Consider the following 26,389-nt stretch of genomic DNA (forward strand, 5'->3'; position numbering starts at 1 on the left):
AGCTAACCTTGAGCTTTTCCTCCCCCGCAGAGAGGCACTGCCCCTGGTAAAGAGAAACCAGAGGCCCCATTTTTCTACAATGGAATGTCAACATAGGCAGGGACCTCCTCCAGTTGAAGAAGCAAGTCCAGAGAGGGCAGGTGACCCACCCAGGCCTCACTGCGAACTGGGGTGCAGAGTCAGGGGTCCAGTTAGAAAGCATTTGTCCCTCCATTAAAATAAATACTAAAAATCCCACCAAGTTACCACAGTCCATAATGGGTAGGCCTCGTTCCTAGGTGTTCCTAGGTGCAGCCCAAAAGGCTGCACATTTTCTTGCTATAGTCTAAATTGCTTAAAAAATTGAAGAGCCGGAATGTTCCATTCAGAATGCAGTCCCATTAGGTGACAGGTTCCACTGCATGGCCTGAAATTAATCAATGTTTATCGGCTGCATAAAGGATGTTGTAGTGGGATGTTTTATAGAGCAGGTAAACGGAAGGGGTGGCGGCCTCAGGGAACACGTGGTGGTTCAGGGCGGTATCCATCTCGTCCACGTACTCCACCTGCAGGGCGATGCTCAGGGCCTGCGACAACGCCGTGATCTGGATGTGGTCACACTCCGTGGCCATGGGCTCCACTTCCTGCAGGGGCCAAAATGAAAACAAGCCAGCTTAGGAGGGAGGTCTGGCAAAGGACAAGTGAGTTCAACTCTGGCTCTCAGGGTCATGGTCACAGCGTCTGTGCTGTCATCTTCACAACATCCCATGAGTTGGGTATGGACATTCTCATGTCACACAGGAAACAGCCTCACTGAGAGGCAGCACAGCTAGAAATCACTACAATTGCAAGAATCGAACCTGGATCTTTTCCATTCTAGAGCTTATAGTTAGACCTGAGAGCAGGCTACTACTTTAGAGGGATCTGGAAAGGGGGAGCAGAAATTTTTCAGGTTGGGCATCAAAGAATCTTAGAGATAAAAGGCACCCTGTCATCCAGGGGTGCCTTTCAAGCTTAAGTGTTTACAGAGGCCAGGCTGGTAGTGAGGGTGCGAGTCCAGTTGCTGCAGAGACGATGGAAGAGGCAGAGGCGGTGGCAAGCAGGCGTATGTCCCACATAGAGAGGGCAGCTGCTGATACTGCCCTGCAAAAGCAAGGGCCTGGGGGCTGGATCTTCTGATTTTCCAGCAGAGATCCAAATATTCATATGAGGAGTGCCTAATTTTTAAACATCAGCAACTCTTTTTGGTAAATACCATGCATCATAAACACGTCAAGCAAATGTGACTCTTGGACTGTGACTGCGGTTTTGTAAACAGGCCAGTCCAAATCCCTTATTTTTCAGATGGGAAATCTTCAGGGAGGGGAAGTGCCTTGCCTCAGGCCACACAGCTCAGGCAGCTCAGGGGGGACCTGTCTACAGCTTGCTGACCTAGCTCTGTTTGAATTGCAAGGGCAGTCGTGACACCCGAGTCCCTCGGCTACGGATGGGTGCTGAAGTCTCCAGGAGAGGGCCACAGGAGCAGAGCCCAGGGCTGGGGCTGAGACCCCAAGCACCTACATGAGTGCAGAAGTCTTTGATGTCCATCTCCTCATCAATGAAGTGCCGGAAAAAGTCTGCTCGGTTCCTGATGAAGGCCGACGTGAGCAGGCGCAGGAACTGCACGATGTGGTCCGAGGCACTCTGGTCGTTGAACACCTTCAGCAGGCTGGACACTGAGCCATCCTTCTCTACCAGTTCCACCACACTGTAAAACTGCACCCGCCCAGCCCTCAGCTAGGGAGGCCAAGCAAGCCCCAGCCCTCCCTCTGCATTCTCCCTCCGCTCTTTCCCTTCGCGTGAAGCCCTCATGTGCGTTTTCATTTGTAGATTCTCAGGGTTGAGGTAGAAAATCAGTCTGAGATTCTGCCTAAGCTAAGTAACCCAGGGTTAGCAAGACTTTGTAGTTTGTACGCTAGCCCAGAGGCACGTCTAGGGAGCGGCAGTTGGGTCTCCCCGCCATGACTACCTGGATTTGGATTCTCACGTGCACACTCAGAGTGGCAAGCGTCTGAGAGTCCTCGATCCCACCCCTCCACTAATTGGATAGGGAGGCACGACGTGGAGATGGAATAGGGTGAGGGAATAGGGTGAGGGCTCCCTGTGCCCACACACCCCCACAAGCAGGAAGCAACCCTCTGTCCTTCCCCAGCCAGGAGGAGCAGAGTTGTGGGCTGTGCAGGGGCTCCAGCCAGTTCCCACTCCTGTCTGCTCTGCCAGTGTGGAAGGAGGGACCAGGTGAACTCACAGCATTGAAGAAGTTTCTGAACTTGTGCTCCTCAAAGCCAGCAGCCAGAAGGTCATTTGGGGTCTGCAGTACGCGTTCTTTGAACCTACAGAGGGGGTAGACTGAGTGTTTACAGGGAAACACAGCAGGAGTGCTGTGATTGGCAACTGCGTCCCCCTCTCAACCCACTGTGCCCACCAACCTCATCTCTAGTCCAGCCGCAGAACCTCCCGCCCCTGCCCCCAACACACAGCCACATGCACCGTGCACATCTCCACCCCGGCCCTGCCAGGCCCTGGTGACTGAGCTGCATTGTGTGTGTGTGCATGGTGGAAAGACAACATGACAAGGGCGTGTGTGATTTTGCATCTTTTCCAACTCCCTACTCAGTGACCTCATGAGGGCAGCTTGACTCAATCATGATAATATTGAACACTGACACCACAGCAATTGGCTCACAACACACACCAGGCCTCCCACATGCCCACAGCTGGCTGTTAAGCATCTGCCAGCACCGAGTCACCCTTGGGGACCCGCTCCACAGACCTTTGCTCTGTGCATGCTGAATTGTTCCTCTCTGCACCCACTGCAGGCCCCCTCATGGCGCAGCCCCTTTCTGGGACCTGTCCTGGTGCCCTCAGGGGGTATGGCAAGAAATCCAGGCCTGGGCCTGGCCCTGGCTCCAGGACACTCCCAAATTTAGTGGCAGCAATGAGGTATGGAGGAAGGGCTGCCTCCCACAAGGACCAGGTGAGCGGCCCTGGGTGACCAGCTGGCAGGCGCAGAACACTAAGGCCAGACCTAGTTCTCCAGCCCCTCACTTTCCCTGGGAATAGAGATGAGGCTCTGACAGCACCCAGGAGGCAGAAGGTTTCACAAGGGAATACAGAGGCCTGGGCCACCTCAGAAGTTGCTGTGCTCCAGAAAAGCCTGGTGCCTTGTAGGAGGACAGGGGGCGGTGAGGAGGGAGAAGGTAGTGGGTGTGGATGGGAAGCTGGTCTCAACTCAGAAGGAGGAGTGTTTGCCTAGATGCCGCTCGCCCCTGGCTGGTCCTGGCATATCTAACAGTCCTGCCTGGGCCAGGACTAGATTGTCCTGATTGCGGGGTGAGGTGCCTGGATTGGAGGGATGGAGTCTGTGCTGGCTTCTAGCCGCCGTCCCCTCCAGCCCTGTCAAGTCCCCCTGTGGCTTTTGGCCGTAGGCTCCACTTTGGCACTAGTGTGGATGGTGATGACGCCTTGACTGCAGGGGTGCTGAGGGCGAACGGAGAGCTGCCTGGGAGGACAAGGCCTCCACTGCGGTGGTACCTGCTGCCTGGGTTTCCCTCCAGGCCAGGGCAAGGATCTGATGGTCAGTGCTGGCTAACGCCTCTCGCTCAGGAGCCACCCTCATCAGCACTCCCTGTTCTGTCTTCAGCTGCAGCTAGGTGGCCCATGGCCAGAGTACTAGAAGCAGCTCCAGGAAGCAGCTGCAGTCCTCCAGGGCCACTCCAAGGGCCCGACCCTTTTCTAGCCACTCTGTCCCTGCATGGCCATGAAGTGCACTGCTCTGCTCCCAGCTCTCCTGCCCCCCTTCTCACCCCCAAACCTCTGCCTCATTCCACATTCATTCCTCACCAGTGACTTGTGGGCCCCTCTGTGCCAGGCACTGGGGGCATGGAGATAAGCAGCATGCAGTCGTAGGCCCTATCAGAAGGGAGCAAGGCCCCAGGCCAGGACATGCACCCCCGAGAGGTAAGCCAGGGATACGGAGAAGGATGGCACTGGGGCTCGGAGGGGGGGCAAGTTCAGACAGCTGGGGCTGCACATAAGCCTGTGTGGGACCTCTGGCAAGTCATCTGACCTCTATGAGGCTCTGTTTGCTCATCAGATGGGGTAGTAACAGTGGCTGTCCTCAAAGGAAGAGCGTGTTCTCCAAGCCTCTGGCACGCAGAAGTACTTCGCATACTTCTAAAGCAAGTATGCAAGATCCAGGGCTGGAACAAGCATACTGCTGCAACACGCTTGCTCCAGCCCTGCAGCAGCACTGAGCAGAGAACAAGTGTCTGCCTGGGTGGCTCTGGGCTCACTGCACACAGGGAGACAGTGGGTTGTGGAGGATGCACTACGCCGACGCTAAGAGCTAGCACGAAACACCCCAGTCAGCGTTCCAAGTACTCACGAGTCAATCACTTAATGTCCGTGACAGGGCTATGGCCACTGTTCACCTGGGGAAAGGAGCTACAGAGGAGTGAGTGAAGCAACCTGCCTGGGGCCCGAGGAACCCACAGCCGGGTCAGAAGCAAGGCTACCTAGGCCCAGGCAGCGTCAGGCGGCATGTGATGCCTGCAAGCTCTGGTGTGTGTAGGATAAGTGAGTCCCTGTGCCTAGAACTCAGGGTGGGCAGGCAATGGGGCAGGAGAGGCAGGGGCCTGGTGTGGAGGGCGTTGGTGTCAGGGGTTTCCACTGCTCCTAGAGGTCAGGGGCATATTTCAAGCTTGGGAGTGACATGATCTCGGTTTTTGTGTAAGAAGATGCAGGCTGAGGAGGGAGGACCGCCTGAGCCCAAGAGTTCGAGGCCAGCCTAGGCAACATAGCAAGACCCATCTCTTAAGAAAAAATAAAGAGAGAAAAGAAAATGTTTAAAAAAAAAAAAAAAAGGAAAAATGCTGGTGGTCTCATGCAGCCTTTTGGTTTGACTTATCACCTGTGTGCCCCGGCCTGCCTGCTGAACGCCAGCCTCATACCTCCACTGCCCACCAGACACCCCCACTCTATGGCTCCCGGACATTTCAGACAGCATTGCAAAACACAGCTCCTGATCTTCCTCAGCCCTCCTTTGCAGCAAACGGCTTCTCCATCCTGCTAACTCGCAGGCCAAACCCCTGGGAGCCATTCTTGACTGTGCCATGTCCAACATGTGAGTCAGGCACGAATCCTGTCTTCGCCACCTTCACAGGTGTCTAAACCTGCCCACTTCTTGCCATGCCCACTGCATCCACCTGCTCACGCCACAGCCAGAGATCCAGAGATCCCCTCTGGATCTCTCCCCAACCACATCTCCCTGGCTGTGTCTCGGCCCCCGTCTGTCCTGCACACAGCAGCCAGCAGGGCAGGTCCCCCGTGCTGCGCAATCCCTCCGTGGCTCCCGTGTCCTTCAGGCTGAAAGCCAAGGTCCTTAGAAAGGCCCGAGGCCCTATGTGCCCTGCCGCCCTTACCTCTCCAACCCTACTTGAAACTGCCAACCCCAGACCTTGCACTCCTTGGCCTCCTTCCTGCCTGATTTTTCCCACAATACTTATCACCACCTGACACCTCAAACGTGATACTCATGTACTGTCCATCTTCTCCCATTAGGACGCAAGCCCCACAAGGCAGGGATTTTGTCTCTCTTGTTCACTGCGGTATCCCCACAGCCTAGAGCAGGGTCCGAGCATGGCACCCGTGTTTGCTGACTGGAGTGGGGAGACAGGATGGAGTGAAGGTAAACAGAGCACGTGGGCTGGTGCAGAGAGAGATGCAGGCGCTGGGCTTGGCCAGCATCACCCACTGAGTCCTCACAATAGCACCCTGAAGTGTGTTATAATGTCCACCTTCCACAGGCATGAAAACTGAGGATCAGAGAGATCAGGTCACTTGCCCAAGGTCACACAGCAAGTAAGCAAGAGAGTGAGGTCTGACCTCAGAACCCAGGGCTGCTGCATGGCACAACTCCAGGGGACACAGGTCATGGGGAAATGAAGTTGGGGTCATAATCCCTGCACTGTGCTGTGCTGGTCCCCATAGGGCTGTGAGAAAGTTGGGGAGGGGAATGGCTTGAGATAGCTGACTCTCCATGAAAAGGGGCTCTGCCAGTCTGTCACTGGCGAAACAATCTGAACGGTTCCACCAAGGAACAGATGGCTCAACTTATACCCTCATTGAGATCATCTATATTTTGAACAGGAGATGATGGCCTTAACCTAGTAGTTCTCAACCAGATAGGGTCGACTTTTTTCCACCGAAAGATTCTTGGCAGTGTCTGAAGGCAGTTTTGATTCTCATGACTTGGGGAGGGGGTTACTACTAGTATCTCATCGGTGGGGGCCAGGGATGCTGCTAAGAGGCCTACAATGCGTAGGACAGCCCCCACCATGAGCATGATCTGGCCCAAAACATCAGTCATGCCGCTGTTGAGAAACCTGCCTTAGCCAAAGAAGTGCTCTGTGACCCACTGCCCCCGTACTGTTTCCAGAGAGCATGTGGGTGCGGGTCTCGGATGAGCAGGGCCCATGGCCCTCGCCAAAGCTTCTAAGGGCTCTGAGACCCCCAAAGGTTAAGAGCTAGGTGGGTCTCTTAGCTCCTTGCTCCTCAAAGCGTAGTTTGAGGCCCAGAGGCATCAGCATCTCCTGGCAGCCAGTGACAAAAGCAGTCCCAGCTCTGCCCTGCTCCCACTGAACAGGAATTCGGGTCCTAGCCAGCTCTCAGGGGTTTGTTTGTCTTTACTTTTTTTTCTTGCTATGGACTAGAGAACCAGGGGCCTTGTACAAACTTCAGATATGAGAAGCCCTGAACTAGCCGAGATGACAGGGGCAGCTCTGGACACAGACCTCCAGCATGAACCTCAGGGACAGGCCCAGCCAGCTGAATGCCTGGGTCACACACACTCCAAACCAAGGTCAACAGGAATTATGCAGAACACCGGGGCAAAGCTTCTTTTTGTTTGTGTTTTCTTTTCTTTTCAGAGTGGGTCACGAAGTACCTGCTCCATGCAACTCACCTGGGCTGACCCAGGCCTGTGGTGGAAGCAGAGGCTGGAAAGCATCTGGGAGGTCACAGATTCCATCCTCCACCCCTTGGCTGCCCCCAACTCCACCACAGCGGGCAGCTGGGCCCCCCCAACATCAAACGCCTCTGCCACGCAGCCCTTCAGCTCACTCTCTGGGTTAACCAGCCTGAGTGTAACAAAAACCTCCGAGAGACTTGGGGCTGACCTAGCACAGAGAACACAGCCTTGAGAGCCCAGGGGACGCCGGCACTCACTTGAAGATCTCCCTGCTCTTCCCCAGCAGGGACTCCAGGTAGGAATAGCCCAAGGCCCTGTAGAAGCAATTCCCATCCCCTTTGGTCTTGCGGATGGCGGTGAACCTTTTGCTGAGTTCCTGAGGGGGACAGAAAGAAATGTGGGCATTTGCAGCAACAACAGCTCTGTGTGGTTTGGGCACTGGGACTGGCCAGGTGCCCCCCATCTCTCCCAGGAAATGCCTGCTCCCTCCCTTCAGGCTGCTATCCCCTCAGCCTCCCACCCTCGTTCATTCCCCTGATATAAAAATACACTGCATTGTCCTGTGTGTCCGTCCCTGCCCCCAGGCAGCCTACAGTCTGGGAGGGAAGATGGATAATTAGACAGTGGCACTGTGAGGACAGAAGGAGTGCCCGGCTGGGTGCCACGGGGCACTGGCATTGCACTAGATTTTGGAAGTTGGGGAAGCCTTCCTGGGGGAGCGGCACTGAGAATCGGGAGCTGGCAGAAGTAGAGGGTGGGGGGTTGCGTGTGTGAGCAGGGGCAGGAGGGGTGGGCCCCAGCTCCACTCCTAGCAGTAAGTAGGTGTCCCTCTGAACTGGCCTGGAATCCCCTTTCCTGCCTCACGGGACTATAAGCAGCATTTTGACAGCAGAGGATGGTTTTCAAGGGGTCTTGGAGTTCCTGTTCCCCCCATAGCCGTGAGAGGGCTCAGAGCCGACTTGGGCCCGCCTGAGGCCAGCTGGAGTGGGGAGGCAGGCACAATCTGGAGCCCCTGGCTCATCTCCCAGGAGGGCTCTGGCGGACACAAAAGTCAGTGGGCTGCAGAGCCCAGCTCCTGCCCTGGAAGTGCCCCGCAGCAGCGTTCGGATCACATGATGCCCACACCACTACCCCTGGCTGCTGATGGACATCTGACCCAAGCTGGACCTATCAGAGTCTCTGAGGATAAGTAATGGGGCCCAGCAACGGTGCTGCGTGTCTGAGAGGAGCTTGAAGGGAAGGGCCTGTGGGGCCAGTGCCAGAGCAAGCCCGTCCTCCAGCGAGAGGAAGTCCTGCAGAGTGAAGAGAGCAGCCGGGGCCTGCTGCCAGAAGGACAGAGTGGGCACCAGGGTCCTCCTGCCACCCACGGGTGAGTGCTCCGTGAGCGATCCCTGCAGCCTTCCCACAAATCCCTTTAGCCTCACTGGAGTAAACTTTCCCTCCAAGAGGTCTCCCAGCACAGCAGTTAGGAATGTGGCTTGAGACTCGGCTGCCTGGGTTTAAATCCTAGCTTGACCACTCATGAACTAAATGGCCACCACTTAATTTCTGTGCCTCAGTTTCCTCAGCTGCAAAATGGGGGTAATAAAAGTACTTACCTCACAGAGTGGTAATGAAGTCTTGGTGAGTAAATAAAACATTAGGATAGTGCTAAACTTTTCAACAAAAAAAATCCTTTTTTTTTTTTTTTTTTGAATGAAAGGATTTATTGCTAAGGCAAATGTCCAGCATCAAAATGTCCTAGGAATCTCTCATTCGCCCAATGAACCTGGCCCAAACTATCGGCCTTCAAAGAGGCATCACCTTTACACTCCCAACTCCAGCCCGTTTAGTTTAGGACGCTCTTCTCCCTGCCCTCTGCCTCACCTCGATTTTCCTCCGGTAAATCCTGTTTTCAGGATGGTCCCGAAGAATGGATAGAATGTCACATTTTTCTGATATTAGGTTGAAAGATGTTTCACTCTGAAAGATAGGAAAGAAAGAAATGCTGTGACAATTTCAAAAGCAACGGATGGGACTCCCCGAGCTGGTGGCCTCTGAACTGCCGGTTACAGACAACAATGAATGAGACCTTCCCACCTTCTCATGCTGGGCGTATGTTACCAGCATCCTAGATGCCTGTTGGGATCACCACATTTCCAGGACAGGGATAGTCAGGGTCAGGGCCATCGTGAAGAGATAGCCCTGGTTGTAAGGAAACTCATCTTGTTACTGGAAGCCTGATTCATTTCACAGAATGTATACCTCGAACCTAATGAACCTTCATCCTAGAGGATAAGGCCCTTTGTCTCCTTCCGTCCCTCCTCTCTCATTCATGCATGCATGCATTCATTCATTCATTCTTTTATTCATCCAACAATTCCTGGACATCCACATGCCAAGCACTGTGTCACATGCTGGAAATACAGAAGGAAGGACATCTAGCACTCCCCCACCCACAAGGCTCACAGACTACAGGGAAAAACAATCAAGATAGGGGGTGATAAGGTCACCAGAAGAGGCCACACTGTGTGGCACTGGTACACAGAGATGCCAGAGAGGTTGTCAGAGATCTGAGCTCAAGGAGCACAGGGCGGGAGGGCATCTTCATGCACCACCTACCGGCGAAAGTTTATTCTACAGCCCAGCTCTAGGTCTAGGTCAATTCCAACACAGAAAGACAAGCCTCCTACAGGCAGGGTCTCTCCAGGCCCGAGAAGAAATTGGCGGACAGAGAGGAGGAAGCTTCGGGGTGAAGGAAACTGCAGGAGACACCTTCTAGCAGCCAACTGCCCGTGGGCCTGGTCTCCACCTTGTGCTGTCTTGTCAGCAGGGCTCAAACAAGCGGGAGATGCAGCTCTAGCCTCCAACCCACCCAGAGCCACTTTGATTGCAGCATGAACATACTGTGAGAGACATGGTGTTAAAGCCACTTATAGTTTACAGCTTAAAATAAATGAGGCTGGCTCCTGCACACAACCCAGGGAGACCATTTTTATGCAATAGAGCACGGTGGATGGTCACTGTTAATTGGGATTTTTGTAAATAGTAATCTAGTTTTCCAGGCATTTATCACCATCATTGTTGATATGCAGTTGTAACTGGCCTTTTTCATGTCACACCGGCCACAGTGGCCTTCCCTGGTAGCCTCTCAGCCTCATCACTGACTAGATAATGATCTCAACCCAACACCATCCTGCTCAGAGAGGAGCCCTCTGATGCTACAAACCCTTTTCTCCACCTGAAGAAATATATCCGGATTTTTATGATTAGCTTTTTCCAAAGCTCAGCACACAGAAGCAGGAAGCTGGGCCGTGAGATTCGATAATGAGGCCTAAATGACTTTTGTTGCTCCTTTCTCCACATGGGACAGACTGCAAACGTCCATCTGGCCCAGATCCTGTGTCCAGTGTCAGGTCAGGGGAGAAGCTGGGACTGGGCAGGGGTGTTTTTAGGGGGCCTGGAATGACAGCTTGTCATACTGTCTGCCATCTTCCATTCACCCAGGGCCTGGCACGGAGAAGGAGGTGAGATATTTTTCAAACAAATGAATAAAAGCTACCTCCTCCATGAAGCCTCCCTAATCTCCCCACCTCATCTGAGTCAGGCTTGAGCTCTCCCTTGAACTTACACTTTATTCTGTTTCGCCCTTTCTGGTAGCACCAAACATGATCTCCCCCAGACATGGGGGATTCAGGGCAACTTCCCAGAAGATAGCTTAAGAATAGAGGATGAATTCCTTGTCCTAAAGAACTGGATGGGCCAGGCGTGGTGGCTCATGCCTGTAATCTCAGCACTTTGGGAGGCCAAGGTGGGGGATCACGAGGTCAGGAGTTCAAGACCAGCCTGTCCAAGATGGCGAAACCTCATCTCTACTAAAAATACAAAAAAATTAGCTAGGCATGGTGGCATGTGCCCGTAATCCCAGCTATTCAGGAGGCTGAGGTAGAGAATTTCTTAAACCCAGGAGGCAGAGGTTGTAGTGAGCCAAGATTGCGCCACTGCACTCCAGCCTGGGTGACAGAGCGAGACTCTGTCTCGAAAAAAAAAAAAACTGGATGAAGAATGTTTCCAAAAGAGGAAAGAGGAAACAGGGCATGCAAACACTTGGGGGGTGGGAAGAAGGGATTCTGGATTTTGCTTCTAGAAGCTTCCACTCTGTACCGACCCTTCTTTGCGAAATTAATCCAGCCCCAGGCTCCTTCCTTCCTTCTGCCCTGACATCATAGCGTGGGCTGGCAAAGCAACAGGAAAACCATCAGGAGGAATCAGACAACACTTAGGGGCAGGTGCTGAGGGCTTCTGTCTCATCAGCTGTGACCAGTTTCCTCCCCACTAACGGAATCCCACAACATGATGAAAAATGACTGGGTAAGTCACAACAATCCTACCTCTTTCCCATTTTCCTAGCCTCCCTTGCAGCTATGGGCAGCCAGGTAGCTGGGGTTGGCCAGCTGGACCCATGAAAAGTCTGCTGGGGACTTCTGGGACTTCTGGGGAAGCTTTTGGTTTTGGATAAAAGGAACAGAGATGGAATGTTCTACTCCTTCCCACCACTAATGCAGATGCAATGTCTACAGCAGCCATACCGCGAGTGTGAGGCTGAAAGTCAACACACGGAAGATGATCTGGTGATCTGCTACCCTAGGCCCAAGAGGTATGAAGTGATAACAGGTACCACTATTGTGCAAATACTATGTGCTAGGCTCGGGGAGAGAGGCTGACACGTCCCCATCATCTCACTTAATCCTCACGACCGCCTCCTGAGATGGGTATTATACTCATTCTACTGACAAGGTCAGGTGCCCTGTGCTAAGAAGTAATTTTAGGCAGATCTCTCTGACTCTGAAGCTCATGGAAATTCTACCATGCCAAACTGCTAGGCAGGCAGAGCACAGAGGTCTTGAGGGACCAAGGCTGCTAAACACAAAGGAACATTCCACGCAGGGCAGCCTAGGGCCGCCTTATCAACAGGCCAGGTCCCCACCTCCTGCCCCTGAGGCCTCCCCCAGGAAAGTTCTCCATCCAGCTCCTGATCCTGGGGGTTCAGTGTCCACAACAGCATTTTCTGGCCCAAGAGATGCTCATCACAGGTGGAACAGGACACAATTTACAGGCAATATCCAGACATGGCGGTAAAATACATCAGTGATATCTGGAAGGAAAGTGATTTGCCTTTCCACTTCCTTCAAGCCTTCTGATGGCATCAAGGAGAAAGACAGCCTCTAGCATACCTTGAACTCCTTTTTACTTTGCTAGTCTCTCTTCTCAAGAGTGGGCAGGCCTCTGACTCGGAGCTTAAAATCATTCCATTTTCATTTGTGTTTTTTCTTTTAACTTAAACCAAGCCAGATTTATTGACTTCAAAGGCAAATTTATAAAAAGTTAACATGTTTTGGTCTATTCTAAATCATGAAAGATTGACATTACTAGCATAATAACAATTGCTAGTTGTACAATTAATTTGGCACTCATACTGCGTGCTAATACAGCATATATTCATAGGATTCTATACGTTTCAGAATGAAAGCTCTCCCTCTGCTGCCTTGTGTGGATGGTAAGAGGACAAACAGGTAATACTGAAAAACAAGCACACCTGCTCTGCCCAATTCGTTCCCACTCACGCACCCTCTGACTTGATTCCAAAGTCCCATTATTTATCTAACAATTTGTTTATACTGTATAAAAGGCTTGTTGTTTATACAGACAGCTGACTTAAAATGATGGCTTGGGTCTTTTTAAATCATAGATCAAAAAGTAGAACAACTATAGTTAATACTGCTTGTGCTTGGACTGCCCGAAACCAAAACCAAAATGGCGGAATGAGGACACAAAATCAGCTACATTTCCTCTGCAGGGTCTGAGAAGCTAATCAATGGAGGAGTGGAATGGATTTAAGGAATTAATCTTCAACAGGCAGAGTTAAGTACTTCAATGCCGAAAACTGCCATCAACAGTTAAAATGAGGAATATTTAAAGGTGGATTAGGAACGGGGGTGGCACCTATGCCAGGAAAGTCAAGTTAGGTTTCCACTTGCTCTATTAACATAAAATTTGCATTTTTGACAAATCTACTTAAGCTCTTTAAAAGAGCCAAGTTAAGGAAAAATATTACATAAGGCAGGGCCTGGTGGCTCAACTCTGTAATCACAGCACTTTGGGAGGCTGAGGCGGGCGGATCACGAGGTCAGGAGTTCAAGACTATCCTGGCCAACATGGTGAAACTCCGTCTCTACTAAAAATACAAAAATGAGCCGGGTGTGGTGGTGGGCACCTGTAGTCCCAGCTACTTGGGAGGCCGAGGTAGGAGGCTCACTTGAACCCAGGCAGCAGAGGTTGCAGTGACCGCACCACTGCACTCCAGCCTGGGCAACAGACTTCATTTCAAAAAAAAAAAAAAAAAGAAAATACTACATAGCAGTTCGGAGCCCTCTCAGCTGCTGAGAGCTGAGCTCACCACACCTTCAGGACACACTGTCGGCACCAGCCTCAGGAAGGAATTTTTTCAGGTTTTGTCTCCTTCGTCCCTGATCCCTATTTCCATTCCTCCATCCCACCATGCCTCTATAGGTCGTCTCTATGAGTATATTTGTTTTTTATTATGATTATGGTAAAACGTACATAACCTAAAATTTCTTATTTTAACAATTTTTAAGTACACAGTTCAGTGGTCTTAAGTACATTCACACAACAGTGCAACCATCGCCACCACCCATCCCCAGAACTTTTAATCTTCCCAAACTGAAACTCCCATACCTATTTTTTTCTTCGGTGTATTTATGATGAATCTCTACTCATTAAACACTAACTCCCCATCCCCTTGCCCCCAGTCTCTGGCGACCACCTTTCTACTTTTCTGTCTCTAATGAATTTGACTACTCTAGGTACCTCTTATAAATGAAATGCATCTGTCTTTTAAAAAATACAGACTTGTAAGTATGCGTGCATTTTAAGTTTGCATAATATTATTCTATAGATATTCTGGAGATTTTTTTCCCTTTACTCCACACTGTTTAAGAGCTACTCCTGCTTACAAATGTCTCGCAGGTGGGCTACCTTGGGCTAGCTCCAGCGTACCAGTGGTCCCAGATGTAATTATTGGGGGACCTGGGGATAAGTGGATTCTCACTTTGGCCCTTCAAGTTCCCACCTGGCACCTCCAGAATGACCCAAGTCCACCCAAGTTGGTCCCCTGCCACTCCCCACTAGCAGGGCTCTGGCCACACTCCGGCAAGACCAGAGACTCAAGCTCCCGGAAGAACCCCAGGCACACCCTCAATTTACTAGCCCATAAATCAGGCATGATGCTTGACCTGGCTGACTCTCATTCGTAATTGCTTTTAAAACCATGGCTGAAAATTTCTAGGATGTTATGGAGAAAGGACAGGCCACATCTGACAATGTCCTGTCAGACCTAATTAGGCCACCTAAAAGGACTTTAGCCCTTTAATTGCTGGTTTGCAAATAGATGCTAATTAATTAAGTCAGATAGCGCTGTGGCTTGGAAACAGATTTAGCACCTTGCGTGGAGGAATGTATTTCAAAGTGAGAAAAGGATGTTCTTCAATCACTGCTTTTCCCCAGTAACCCTGGGAACTAGCAGAAAGCGCTAGGGCGTGGGCTTGGGGTTCAGACTGGCTTTGAGTCTTCGGTGGGAGCCAGTACTACATCTGTCCGCTGGTCCTTCCTCCTACATCCCTGGAACGCCAGCTGAGATTAAAGAGCCGGAGTATAAAACTCCCACCATGATGCTGGAGAGCTTGCCCCTGATACCCCATCCCTAATCCATGTACCGAGCCCCACCTCCAAATTTAGGGAAAGTACAAGTTCCCACTTTCTTCTGGTTTTCCCTCCCAAGCCTCTGTATATACCTGAAACCTGCCCACGTAACCCAAGGACTCCTCAAGCAGCCCGCAGCCATGGGCCCAGCACTGTGGACTGCTCCAGGGGCTGGAAGGAAATGTCCCTTCAGATGTGTACTCAGGGGTATGATATGTGACATATGTATGCATGCAATGCTCAATGTTGCTTTCTTTTTTTTTTTTTTTTTTTGAGATGGGATCTCACTGTGTTGCCCAGGCTGGTCTCAAACTCCTGGGCTCAAGCAATCCTCCCACCTCGGCCTCCCAAAATGCTGGGATTACAGGCATAAGTGCCTGGCCTCAGAGGTTTTGTATTGATGAGGTGAGCGATGATAAATGTTTGGAAGCCATGGATTTGGGGGCAGCCGAGTGCCCTGAGTTTCCTGTGGCTGCTGTTAACAAAAGAGCACAAACTTAGTGTCTCAAAACAACACAAATTTACGATCTGACAGCGCTGGAGGCCACAAGTCCGAAAGGAGTGTTGCTGGCCTAAAGCAAGATGGCGACAGAGCGGCGTTCCTTCTGTGGGCTCTGGAGGAGAATCTGTTTTCTTGTCTTCCGCTTCTAGAGGCTCCCAGGTTTCCTGGCTTACGCACCGGCCCCCACCCCACCATCACTCTGCCTTGCTCTCATAAGGACACTTGTGATTACGTCATTGCGCCTACCTGGATAACTCAGGATCCTTAACTGAATCCCATCTGCCAAGTCCCTCTCGCCATGGTAACATAGTCACAGGTTGTGGGGATTAGGACATGGACATCACTGGGGCCATTGCTCAGCCTGCTACATGTGCCTTCTCTGCTGCTCCACTAAGAAAAGTGACAAGACCCTGCACTGAGGCTTCCCGCCCTGGGTCAGTTATTGGCTGGCTTTGCAGAGACCCTGACCCGGGCCCGGGCCTTCCCTCTTACCATATGCCTGGACTCATTCAGCATCCTCCCAGCAGACCCTCAGATCTTCCTCTCCCGGCCTGACCTCTCCCTAGAGCTCTGACTCCACAGCCACTCCCACTCAGAAGTCTGAGAACATTACTGAATTAACGTGTCCCTGACTGCTCTCCTGCCCACCTCGCCCCCCACCCCCCACAGGCTTCTCCAGCTCCCCATCCAAGCAGAGCTGACGCTGAGACCCAGAAGTGCTTCTCCACTCCTCTCTCCCTGACCTCCCCATTGGTCCAAGCTGCCATCATCTCCCCCCAGGGAGGCTGCACCAACATCTGCCCAAGGACCTCCTGGCTTCCACTCCTGCCCCCATCCCAGCCCATTCTCCACAAGCAGCCAATACAAGCTGCTTAGCCAGCAAGGGCACGCCCTTCCTCCACGCCCTCCAATGGTCTCCCTCACTTAGGCCAAGACTCAATCTTTTGACAACAACCTCCCAGGTCTGACCCCATGTGGCCCTCTCTGTGTTCCTTCACAAGACACACTCACTCTCACCCCAGGGCCTTTGCACAGCTGCTCCTTCGACCTGGATTCTTCCTCTGCCTTTCCCAAGATGCAGGTGGTGTCACCTCCTCAGAGAGGCCTTCCCATGCCCCTCCCCATCCCTCTCACCTTTATTTCTTCATGGCATGATCTGATAGGCTCACCTGTTTACCTACATGCTGCCCGGCTCCCTCCACTGGAATGCCAATTCCATGAGGGCAGGGACTTTGTCTGCCTGTCAGTGCTGGCTCCTCAGTGCCTGGCACACAGTCAAGCTCCAGAAATGTATACTGAGTGTTATGAGTTGAATGAACTGTGTCCCCCCCACCAAAATTCATATGTTGAATTCCTAATCCTTGGTACCTTAGAATGGGATCTTATTTGGAAATAGGGTCATTGCAGATGTAATGAGCTGAGATGAGGTCATACTGGAGTAGGGTGGGCCTCTAATCCAATACGACTGGTGTCCTTATAAAAAGAGGAAATTAGGACAGAGACCGGCATACAGGAAGCACACCACGTGAAGATCAGAGTTCTGCAACCACAAGCCAAGGAGCTACCAGAAGCTTGGAGGGAGGCCTGGAACAGAACCTTCCCTAGCGCCTTCAGAGGGAGCACAGCCCTGCTGACACCTTGATCTTGAGCTTCCAGCCTCCAGCACTGTAAGAATCCATTTCTGTTGCTCTACACCACAGTTTGTGGTACTTTGTTATGGCAGCCTGGGAAGCTCACACACTGCATGAATGAATAGACAGATGCATGCATGGGACTAGCCAGGCTCTGACTCCAGCCTGGCTACCTCCAACCCTGTGTCCACTTCATCATCAGAGAGATCGTCGAAGTCAACCATCTCTTACTTGTCAAAAATATGTTATGGTTTCCTCTTCATTGGTGGAATAAAACCCAAACCCCACAGCACAGCAAGTGAGGCCCTGCACAGAACATCCTGACCCCATCAAATTTTCTACTCAATTTCCCTGCCTCCCTCAATCTCCTTGCATCTTCAGAGGCTGTTTACCTTTGCCAAAATCCCCCATTCTTGACCATGCTTCAAGGCCTGATAGCCCACTGTCCCCCCACACCTGCCAAAAGGAATGTACCCTTCCCAAATCCTTCTTGAACACTCATATACATCCTTCAGCTCAGCTCAAAAGACCTCCCCCAGCTCAAAAGACCTCCTCTGCAGAACCTTCCAACACCCCCACTCCCTCAGAGCATACTGACCTCTCACTGTGTTCCCAAAGTCCTTAGGCCTCTTAGGCCATGACCTGTAGCTCAGACACTGCTTGTGTCCAGCTGTCTTGGCCAGCAGGCAGTGAGCTCCTAGAGCGGGCAGGCACCTTGTCTTTCTCATCAGTGTCACAGTGCCCAGCACAGACCTGACAAAGGCGCCCACTGGGGGCCTGTTTGACAAATAACAGAACAAACCACAATAGGACCCTGTGGTTTTCCTGCTTATGTCTGACTCATTCATTCGTCAAACATGAAATGCACCTTGAGTGCACGAGACCCCTCGCTATTTGCAGTCCCTGCCAGAGGCCTGGTCCTTGTCTCACCCCTACCTTCCCAAGGGGCTTTGTGTCTTCCATGGGGGGCCCTTCCTCAAGCTTAGCCCAGTGATGTAGAAATAGGAAAGCAAAGAAGATGCTGTATTTTCCAAGGTATTCCTTCTGTCACCACCATCCACACAATGCAGGTTCAACATAAAAACCCACTATGAAGCACGGGGCCCAGTATGGTCCCTGCATGCAGTAGGTGCTCAATAAATGCCACGTGAAGGGAAGGGAACAGACCCTGCACGGCCTCCACCCCTGTGATTCCCAGACAGATGTCCTATTTTAGTGGGTTAACCACTTCATCCATCGCCAAGGCACTGAAGCCCCCGGTGAGGGGTGAGGGCTTTGGACCCCATCTGCCCTCTAACTTCCAGTCTCCTGAGTCAGGGCAGATAGGGGGCAGAATGAGCAGCCTCACTGCATGGCACAAAGAGCAGCTACTGCCTCTGCTGTGCTCTCAGTTGCCAAGTGGTGACCAGAGGGCATGCCAGCCTCCAGCTCCCAGGTGGCTAAGCCCATCATTACCCCAGCTCTGCCACTCCCTGGTGGGTGATGCAGAAACACCTGGGCTGCCTTCCAGGAGCAGCTCAGCCAGGTAAACCCTTGGGCACCAAGTGGAAGCAGGAAGCTGGTGCTTCCAGATGCCCCAGAGGCCCCCAGCTATGACCCAAGCAGCAGGCTGGCTTGGCAAGGACAGTCCCAGCTCGAGTGCCCTGGCTGCCTATGCCACACCCAGATTGTGCCAGGCCATGACCAGGCTTTGACCCATGCCCCAGCCCGGCAGCATCCTGCCGTGGTGACCCATTTTCCTGCCCAATCATAGGAGAGAGGAGGCTAAGCCTGAAGAACCAGGCATCTGTGCACACCCATTTTCAGGACTCTGTTGTCACAGGAAAAGCTCCAGCTAATCATCTCACATGGTTCTCACAGCAGCCCATGACACAGATGTGCAAAACGGTGCTGAGGGGGAGAGCGAACCAACCAAAGCCTCTTTGCTTTCCAAGAGGTGGAAGTGAGACTTGAACCTGGGGCTGTGTGGCCCCGACTCAAGCCACCCAGCCCTCACTCCAGGCTCCTCCTGCTCAGGGTTGAAGGGTCTTAGGCAGCCATCCCACCCAGTCCCCTGCAGGATGCCTGATGCCACGGCAACCTGGAAGGTGAGCTGATGTAACACAAAGAGCACTGAACTGAGAGTCCAGAGGCCTGGGTTCAAGTCCCAGGTCCATCTCAATCAGTACCAGCCCTTCCCTGTCTGGCCTCAGTTTCCCCACCTGCCCAAGCCCAGGGTTAGCCTGGCTCAGAGGGTCTCTGGGCCCCGTTCTGCGCAGACGAGACTCTCCATCAGGGATTCCTGAGTATTTTCTTTTCCCCGACCCCTAACTCATGCGCCTCACAACTTGAGGCATCCTCTCTACGTGGGTCCTGACTCCAAAGATGGAGACGGTCTAGTCACCCGCGGGGACAGACGACCTGGCCCCCCGTGCAACCCCTAGATCCCCTCGTGGGGTTGGGGCAGGGGCCAGGAGTGGAGTGGTCTTTTACGGCCGAGCCGTGGGGTGGGTGGGGCCGTGGACTCCTGACTGGGGGGCTACTTAACAAAGAGGAGGCGACCCATAGCGCTGCAGCCTCCCTGTCCCTGCTTCCGTCGAGGGCGCCCACCTAGCGCCGTCGAGGCGGCGCCCCGGGCCACCTGGGGCGGACCCGCTTGGGGCGGGGGCTCGGGGCCGAGCTGGACCTCCCCAGCTGCACGTCCACGGGGTACAGGGGGGCGCGACCTGGCCCCCAGTATCCGTCCGGACTCCGTATTTCAGGGGGTCGGAACACGGCGGGGGCGGGCTGGGGGCTGAGCCTCGCGTCCGACCCCCTTCCCGCGGGTGCACCCGCTCCGGCAGCGACCCCGCCCACCGCGCCGCCTGCCCGCTCCCCCTTCGCGATCCCCCACGATCACTGACCATAGTGACCGGAGCCGCCAGGCCAGGTCCCGCCCCAGCGAGGAGCGATCCGGTGCTGGAATGCCGCGGGAGGCGCGGGCGGGCTCCGCCGCTGGTTCGGTGGCAGGGACCTCGAGGACGTGGGGGCGGCGGCGAATACACCCGACCGCTCCGCAAACCAAAGGTTAGACCTCCACTGTGTCCCAGCAAGACACACGCCCCGCGATTGATGTCTCAGGCCGGCAATCAGGAGCCGGGACGCAGGACGTCATAGAAAGTGGGTGGGACTTCATGGGCCTTCAGCCTATGCTTTAGGGTCCATTTGACAGGATGCCTCCCCCTTTTAAAGACACAGAAAGCCTTTAACTAGCAGAGGAGTTGGCTCAACCCAGGAAGACAGGTCCTCGTTTGTAAAGGCTGAAGGGCTTTTGCGCAAACCTAAAATTGGAGTCTTCTGAAGGATTAGCTGGCCGTCATTAATTCATAAACAAGGTCACATAAGTATAGTTTGCACAAGATCAGAGGATAGGTGCTTAGGGAACACGTGTCCAATAACATTAAGTATGGCTTCTATATAATATTTTACCCTCTTCCAACTCATGAATCAGTAGGTTGCCACGCACCCAGTTAATGTTTGTTGAATGAATGAATGTCCAGGATCGTTGACTCTGTGGCTCTGGAATTGTAGGGATATCCGTGAACCAGGTCTAGATGACTCATCTTGCCTACAAGCTCATTATTAATGGACATCAAAATAGGAATATTTATCATTCAAAGATTCATTCACCAGCCCTTGAGTCCTGGAGGAGCTGCTTTGGGTGTGGGAGGGAGAGTTTGTAGGGGAGGGGGACTCAGTGCATTGCATGCATCCACTTCACAATATTAATATTTCCAGGAGCGTGTATTGAGCAATTCCCCTTCCTGCTGCTGCCAGCCCCACTCTTATTATGTAAGTCCCAGGTACCAGGCTAGGCTCTGGGCAAACAGACATCTGAGTCTTCCAAGCATGTATCATGTCCTGGGTAGGGAGTGTGAGGTCAATGGAGGCTCAAGGAGCAGTAACAATAGCAGGTAATTTTTTTACAGTTATTTATACAGTTATGCAGAACACCTACTATGTATCAGGTGCTATCCTGAACTCTCCACATATACAGAATTAATTTCCTCACAACTGGTTTATGGGGGTAGGTCCTGTTATTATTATCCCTATTTCACAGATGAGGAAAGGTGTACAGAGAGTTTAAGTTCCTTGCCTAAGTCACATAGCAGTCAAGTGGGATTCAGTCCCAGGCAGTGTGACTCCAGAGCTGGTTTCGAATTCACTCTGCATGTGACTACAGGGGCTGTGCTACCTGCCCCCGTTCCTGACTCCTGTTTGTCTTCAGGAGGTTTCTCTTTTTTGTTTTTTACAGCCAAGGAAGCCAGAGAGGTGACAGGAGCAGCCCAGTGCTGCTGAGCTAAGAAGTGGCCTGGCTGGGCTGGATCCCCGGACTCCTGACTCCCCAACCAGTTCTCATTCTAAGACATGTTAGCTTCCTTCTGTGGAGGAATGACTGAGCCAGGTTCCATGGCGTCTGGGTGAGGGGTGTGGGTGAAGAGTCTTTTCAGCCAAGGCTTTGAGGAGCCCTCAAGTTCGGCTGCACTAAGCCCCGAGCCCTGGGCCCACTCTCTGCCCTTCCTCAGGCCCCAGCAGTTCCAAACCAAGCCAGCATGGGAGAGTGGAAGGAGCACTGGGCTGGAGTCCATGAGGAATTCTGGGTCCCTGGGCTCTGCCACTCACTGCTGTGTGACCCCAGGCAATACCCAGGCCCTCTCTGGTCTTCTGGTTCCTCACTCAGTGAGAGGGTTGGACAATCTGGGTGGTTAAAAATGTTTTGTTTTGTTGTTTTAATATTTGTAGTAACGAAGGCTTTAAACACACACATACAATCTTACAAGAATCTCAGTGTATTTGTAACAGAATATTTCCTCAAATTCAGCTCAATTAGCAGGGAAAATGTAATTTCCTTAGTCTAACTAATCAGGATTCTTCGTAAGCTCTCTAAAGCCTGGTTGGAAGGAAAAAAGTTGCAGAAGGGCTCAGTGGGGTTTCAAGCTGGGTCTGCATGGAAAATGCGGACAGTGTCGTTAGGGGCTGCCCATGGCAGGGGATCCATGTGTTCTGTCTGGAATGAATTTCCTCCATCCTTCCTGCACCCCTTCTCCCTGTTGTTCAAGTGTCTGGGTGGACGGGTCGGGGAATGGCAGCTGGGGATTCACAAGTCCAGAGAAGCAGGAGGCTTTGGGTGTCCTGTCTTCCAGAAAAGGACCTGTGTACCTGGGTACTAGATGCCCCAGATTTGGAGGCTGGGTTCTGCTGCCCATGCCACTCATGGTCTGGCCCTTCTCAGCCTGGTCAGACCCAGAGAGCTCTCCCGGGTTGACGTCATCCCACTCTCTGCAATGGAGCCCCAACCCACCTTTCACACTTTCTCTCCCTGATTTCCCCACTTGTCCGATAATACATGAGCTTACAGGGATGGCTTTGAGGGCCTGGAAACTTCCTTGTGCTTTCACACCTCTCTGTACTTCGCTCCTCCTGGAATGTCCACTTGTCAAATACCACCTGTCCTTCAAATCCTGGGTCCTTGTCCATGAGGCCTTCCCGGATTGCCCAGATGGTCAAGAATCCCTTTGAATTTCCCCATCATGTCTGTCTTCCTTTGGTGTTGATCCCTTGCTACTGGGATTTGGAGGGAGCAGGAGGCCATGGTAATTATGAGTGTGGGCAGAAGAGTCAAGTATATTCATGTCATCCTTCCCATGGCATTACTCCTTGAGCAAGTCGTACCTCTCTGGGCCTCAGTTTCCTCACCTGTAAAGTGGGAGTGTTCATTCCTATCTCAAAGATTACATGAGATGATCGTGAAAAGCACTAACATTGTACTTGGCATTCAGTAAGTGCCTAATAAATGTGGGCTTTGCTTGGTGGCTATTCGGGGCCTGAGTCTCCTTCCTCCTGGTGTGACTAAGCCTAAAGGGGACAAGGTCACCATGAGGCCTGAGACTCGTGGCTTCTGTTAGCTGGTATAGATTTGCATGTGACAGGGAGGAGCCCCACCAAGGATGGTGTCTGGGTGCCTGAAAAGGGGGTTGTCTGCCGTTCCCCTAGATCAATGGAATGAAGCTATGATGGAGGCATTTCAGGCAGCCACATCCATGCTGGCAAGAGCGGCCATTTTCCTGATGCTGGTTACACTGTGCTATTTTATTCACTTGACAATGCCTTCCCCACCCCACCAGCTGCGGGAAGGGTGCTTGGTAGGAAGACTAGGCCCCCAGGATGTAAAGCACTTCACCTCCATGCAGAGTGCGGGCTCGACTCAGACTTTGAGTTTCCTCTGCTGGGTGTCAGCACTCTCCTCCTGCAACCTTGAGCTGGAAAACTTGTTGAGATACAAATTCAGGTGTTGTTTCACTGCTGGGAAAGATCAAAAAGAAGAGCTAGAATTAGCCCTCTCCTCACTCCTCCCTTGCCCCAGTCCCAGGGAGCAGAGCTGGGGGCTGGCCCTGGAGCCAATGGCTGTCCTGGCTCCCACCCCCAAGGGCAAAGGTGAGAAAGAGGCTTTTGTTTTTGAGAAAAGAGGATCTTTCTAGGAAGAACAGTGGGATTGGGGGATTAGAGAATGGGGAGGTGGATCTGGCTGAGTAGGGAGAAGTTTCTGGAATCCAGGAAGGGTAGAAGCACATGTCCTAGGACAGAGGAGACTCGTCGTGCATGCAGTACAGTGACTCATCACTCACAAGTCACGTGTTGGATCCCGAGAGGACAAGCCTGTATTGCGTAAGGGAACTCGGGCCCCTAGCCTGGCAGAGACTCCTTTGTCCTTCCCTTAGGAGCATGTTTTGGGTGAGGGGTGTGGCAACAAGGCAAAAGGCATTCATTCAACATTCCACAAAGAGTTACTGGACATCAACTATGTGCCAGGCACCCACTGCCCATCACTGCATGAAACTGACGAAAGTCGCTGCTGTCACTCAGCTTACATCCTCCTGGGGAAATAACCTCCAATTGTTCTGCACTAAGTTGCCCTGGACTACGCCACCCCAATGGCGTTGGGGGTGAAGATGGGGAGGGAGTTCCCCCAAATAACTGAGAGTTAATTTTCCACCAGCCCAGGGATACAGGATATACAGTGAGTTCGTTTTTGAGAGGAGAAACAAAAGAACTGTGGGATTTCTTGAACCCCCAGAGAGGGCCCCAGAGGAGGCATGAATGGCTTTTCAAGTGTGAGGCAAGAAAATTGGGAGGAGAAGTCATTTTATAAGGCTAGGTTAGGACCATGGCATAATCCCCTCTTCAGTTTACACACAGCCCCAAGAGGGTAATAGATGGACCCATTTTCCAGCCATTCACCCCTTTGCGGGTTCCCCCAGGGCCTGGGTTTTGAAAACTAGTGTTTTTCAGCTCACATGGCAAATGCTTGTAACCCGTCCAGCCTCCTGGGCTGGGCAAGAAACCATCTCTAGTTTCTATGGGAGAAGGTGCATTTGCTGTGGTTTTCAGAAAGGCCAAGACCAGTAGCAGGAGGTCCCCAGGCTTGGAGAAGGCTGCCTGTTCCTGCCCTGTCGTCGCTCCCTGTGGTGGGCACAGAGAGCCCAGCTCCCAAAGGCAGCTGGAACACATTCTAGCGACGAGACCTTGGGAAGATTATGTGACCTCTGTGATCAGTAGCCTGTAAATGGTTCCCAGTGACTACCCGCCCCCTCTATCTCCTGTGTTCAAGCCCTTGGGTAATCTCTTCCTTTGAGTGTGGGCTGGACCTGGTGGCTTGCTTCTAACCACTACAGCACAGCAAAGTGATGGGCTGTCATTTCTGAGATTAGGATTCCCAAAGCCTGTGGCTTCCAGCTTGCTGGCTCACCCTCACTCCCTCAATTGCTATGTTAGGAACTGCTCTATGGAAAGATCCACAGGGCCGGGAGCTGAGGGAGACCCCCCACCAACAGCTGGCAAAGAAATGAGGCCTTCAGTCAAACAGCCAGGAGGAACCTCATCTGCCAATGGCTGTGGGAGTGAAATTGGGAGCTGATTCTCCCTGGTCGAGCCTTCAGGTGAGACTGCAGCCCTGGCTAACAGTTTGATCGAAGCCTCTGGAAAGACCCAGAGCCAAAGGACCCTTCTCAGCCATGACCAGATCCTTGGCCCATAGGAGTAAGATAATAAATGGTCATTGTTTTGCTAAGCTTTGGGATAGTTTGTTAGGCAGCATTAGATGACTAACACAGCCTCTCTTGTTCCCAGCCTCAGTCTGTTCCTCTATGGCACAGGTTAATGATACATCTCTAGGTTATTATGTGGATGAACACAGCCTTGGAGACACCTCCCCAAACTCCCACTGGAGGCAGAGTAGATATTCTACAGCACATTCCTCCCCACTGCTCTAGTTGCGCAAATCAATGTCTAATTGCAAATTATTGCAAGTGCTGGGGAAGAAGAGAACAGGAAGCTATAGAGCAGATGAGCAAGGACCTGGCCTGTCTAGCAGGGAGGGGAGGCTTCTCAGAGGAGGTGAGTTTTGAGCTGAGGTCTAAGGATGAGTTGGAAGAGGCTTCATTTGTCCTTTTCCCTGTCCCCACCCTGAGAGTCTCTTCCTTAGCACTTTGCTATTTCCCATCCTAGCATTTCCTACAGTTCGTGATTATTCCCATGTATCTGTCCACCTGTTAGATAATAAGCTCCAAGAAGGCAAAAACTAGGTCACCACAGTACACTGAGTACCTAGCACAGTGCCAGGCACGTAGCAGGCACTCAGGAAAAATGCCCTGAATAAATGAGTGGGAGTAGGCAAGGGCTAAATGGACAACAGTACAGTTAGCTAGGACAGCATCAGTGAACCTCCTGAAAAGGAGCCTGGTGAATTCTAGCAACTGGGAGGAGCCAGTCTGGCTGGGGCACAGGAATAAAGGGGGAAAGTGAGTGCTGCATATCAGGCTGAAGGGGTGGCCAAGGCCATGCAGGCTTTGTAGGCATTGGAAAATGGATTGACATGTGGGCAATAGGGAGCCGTGGAAGGGGCAAGAGAGAGGGTGGGCATGACCGAATTTGTTTCTTTGAGGAATTGCTGGGGCTGCTGGGAGGAGAATGGGTTTGAGAGGGCAAGAGTGGAAGCAGAAAACCAGGAAGGTGGCTGCTGTAGTGGTCCAGGGCAGAGATGGGTGTGGTCAAGTCCAGGTGGGGCACAGAGATGGGGAAAAGTGGAAAAGGGTCCAAGAGCAGGAGGGGACATGGACAGGGCTTGGTGGTGGGCTGGATGTGGAGCTGCAGGAGAGCGGGGGCCTGCCTGGCTGGCTGAATGGGGCAACTGGACACCAGCGCAGCGCAGCCTCTATTAGACGGAGCAGAGCGCAGTGCCTGAGGGAATTCCCCAAATAACGTCTCCCAGAACATAAAAAATGGAAAAGTTCGAAGCTTTGTGATTTCTAGAAATGCTCCAGGCCCCTGGAGAGCAAAGCTCAGAAAAACTTGGGCTTGGAGTGGTTGGTAAAAACTTCTTGAAACAGGAGCCTGTGTTTACAGATAGTGGAGGCTTGTGTGGGGTGAGGGCAGCTACTCCGTAGAGGTCCCGGGTCTCCGAGCTCTGCCAGGCGGGACTTGAAGTGCAGCTTC

General features: G+C 52.4%; 1 protein-coding gene across 4 annotated transcripts in view; it reads right to left on the reverse strand.

The window, feature by feature from the left end:
• Positions 1-409: 409 nt before the first annotated feature.
• The window catches only part of OTUB2 (OTU deubiquitinase, ubiquitin aldehyde binding 2), a 42,808-nt gene continuing 16,828 nt past the window's right edge, over positions 410-26,389 (reverse strand). For 3 of the 4 annotated variants that reach the window (XM_055288310.2, XM_055288312.2, XM_055288311.2), the window contains 6 exons: positions 23,079-23,200; positions 8,855-8,950; positions 7,246-7,364; positions 2,267-2,351; positions 1,540-1,734; positions 410-623 (listed from right to left, as the gene is read on the reverse strand). In XM_055288310.2, coding sequence (XP_055144285.1) covers positions 417-623; positions 1,540-1,734; positions 2,267-2,351; positions 7,246-7,364; positions 8,855-8,950; positions 23,079-23,084 — 708 coding nt within the window. In that variant the 5' untranslated portion in view covers positions 23,085-23,200 and the 3' untranslated portion in view covers positions 410-416. Of the gene's footprint in view, positions 624-1,539; positions 1,735-2,266; positions 2,352-7,245; positions 7,365-8,854; positions 8,951-19,761; positions 19,962-23,078; positions 23,201-26,389 lie in introns of those variants that run through there. The other variant, XM_055288313.2, reaches the window with a different exon arrangement.

This window comes from Symphalangus syndactylus, chromosome 8 (genome assembly GCF_028878055.3).
Source record: "Symphalangus syndactylus isolate Jambi chromosome 8, NHGRI_mSymSyn1-v2.1_pri, whole genome shotgun sequence".
Lineage (NCBI taxonomy): Eukaryota > Metazoa > Chordata > Mammalia > Primates > Hylobatidae > Symphalangus > Symphalangus syndactylus.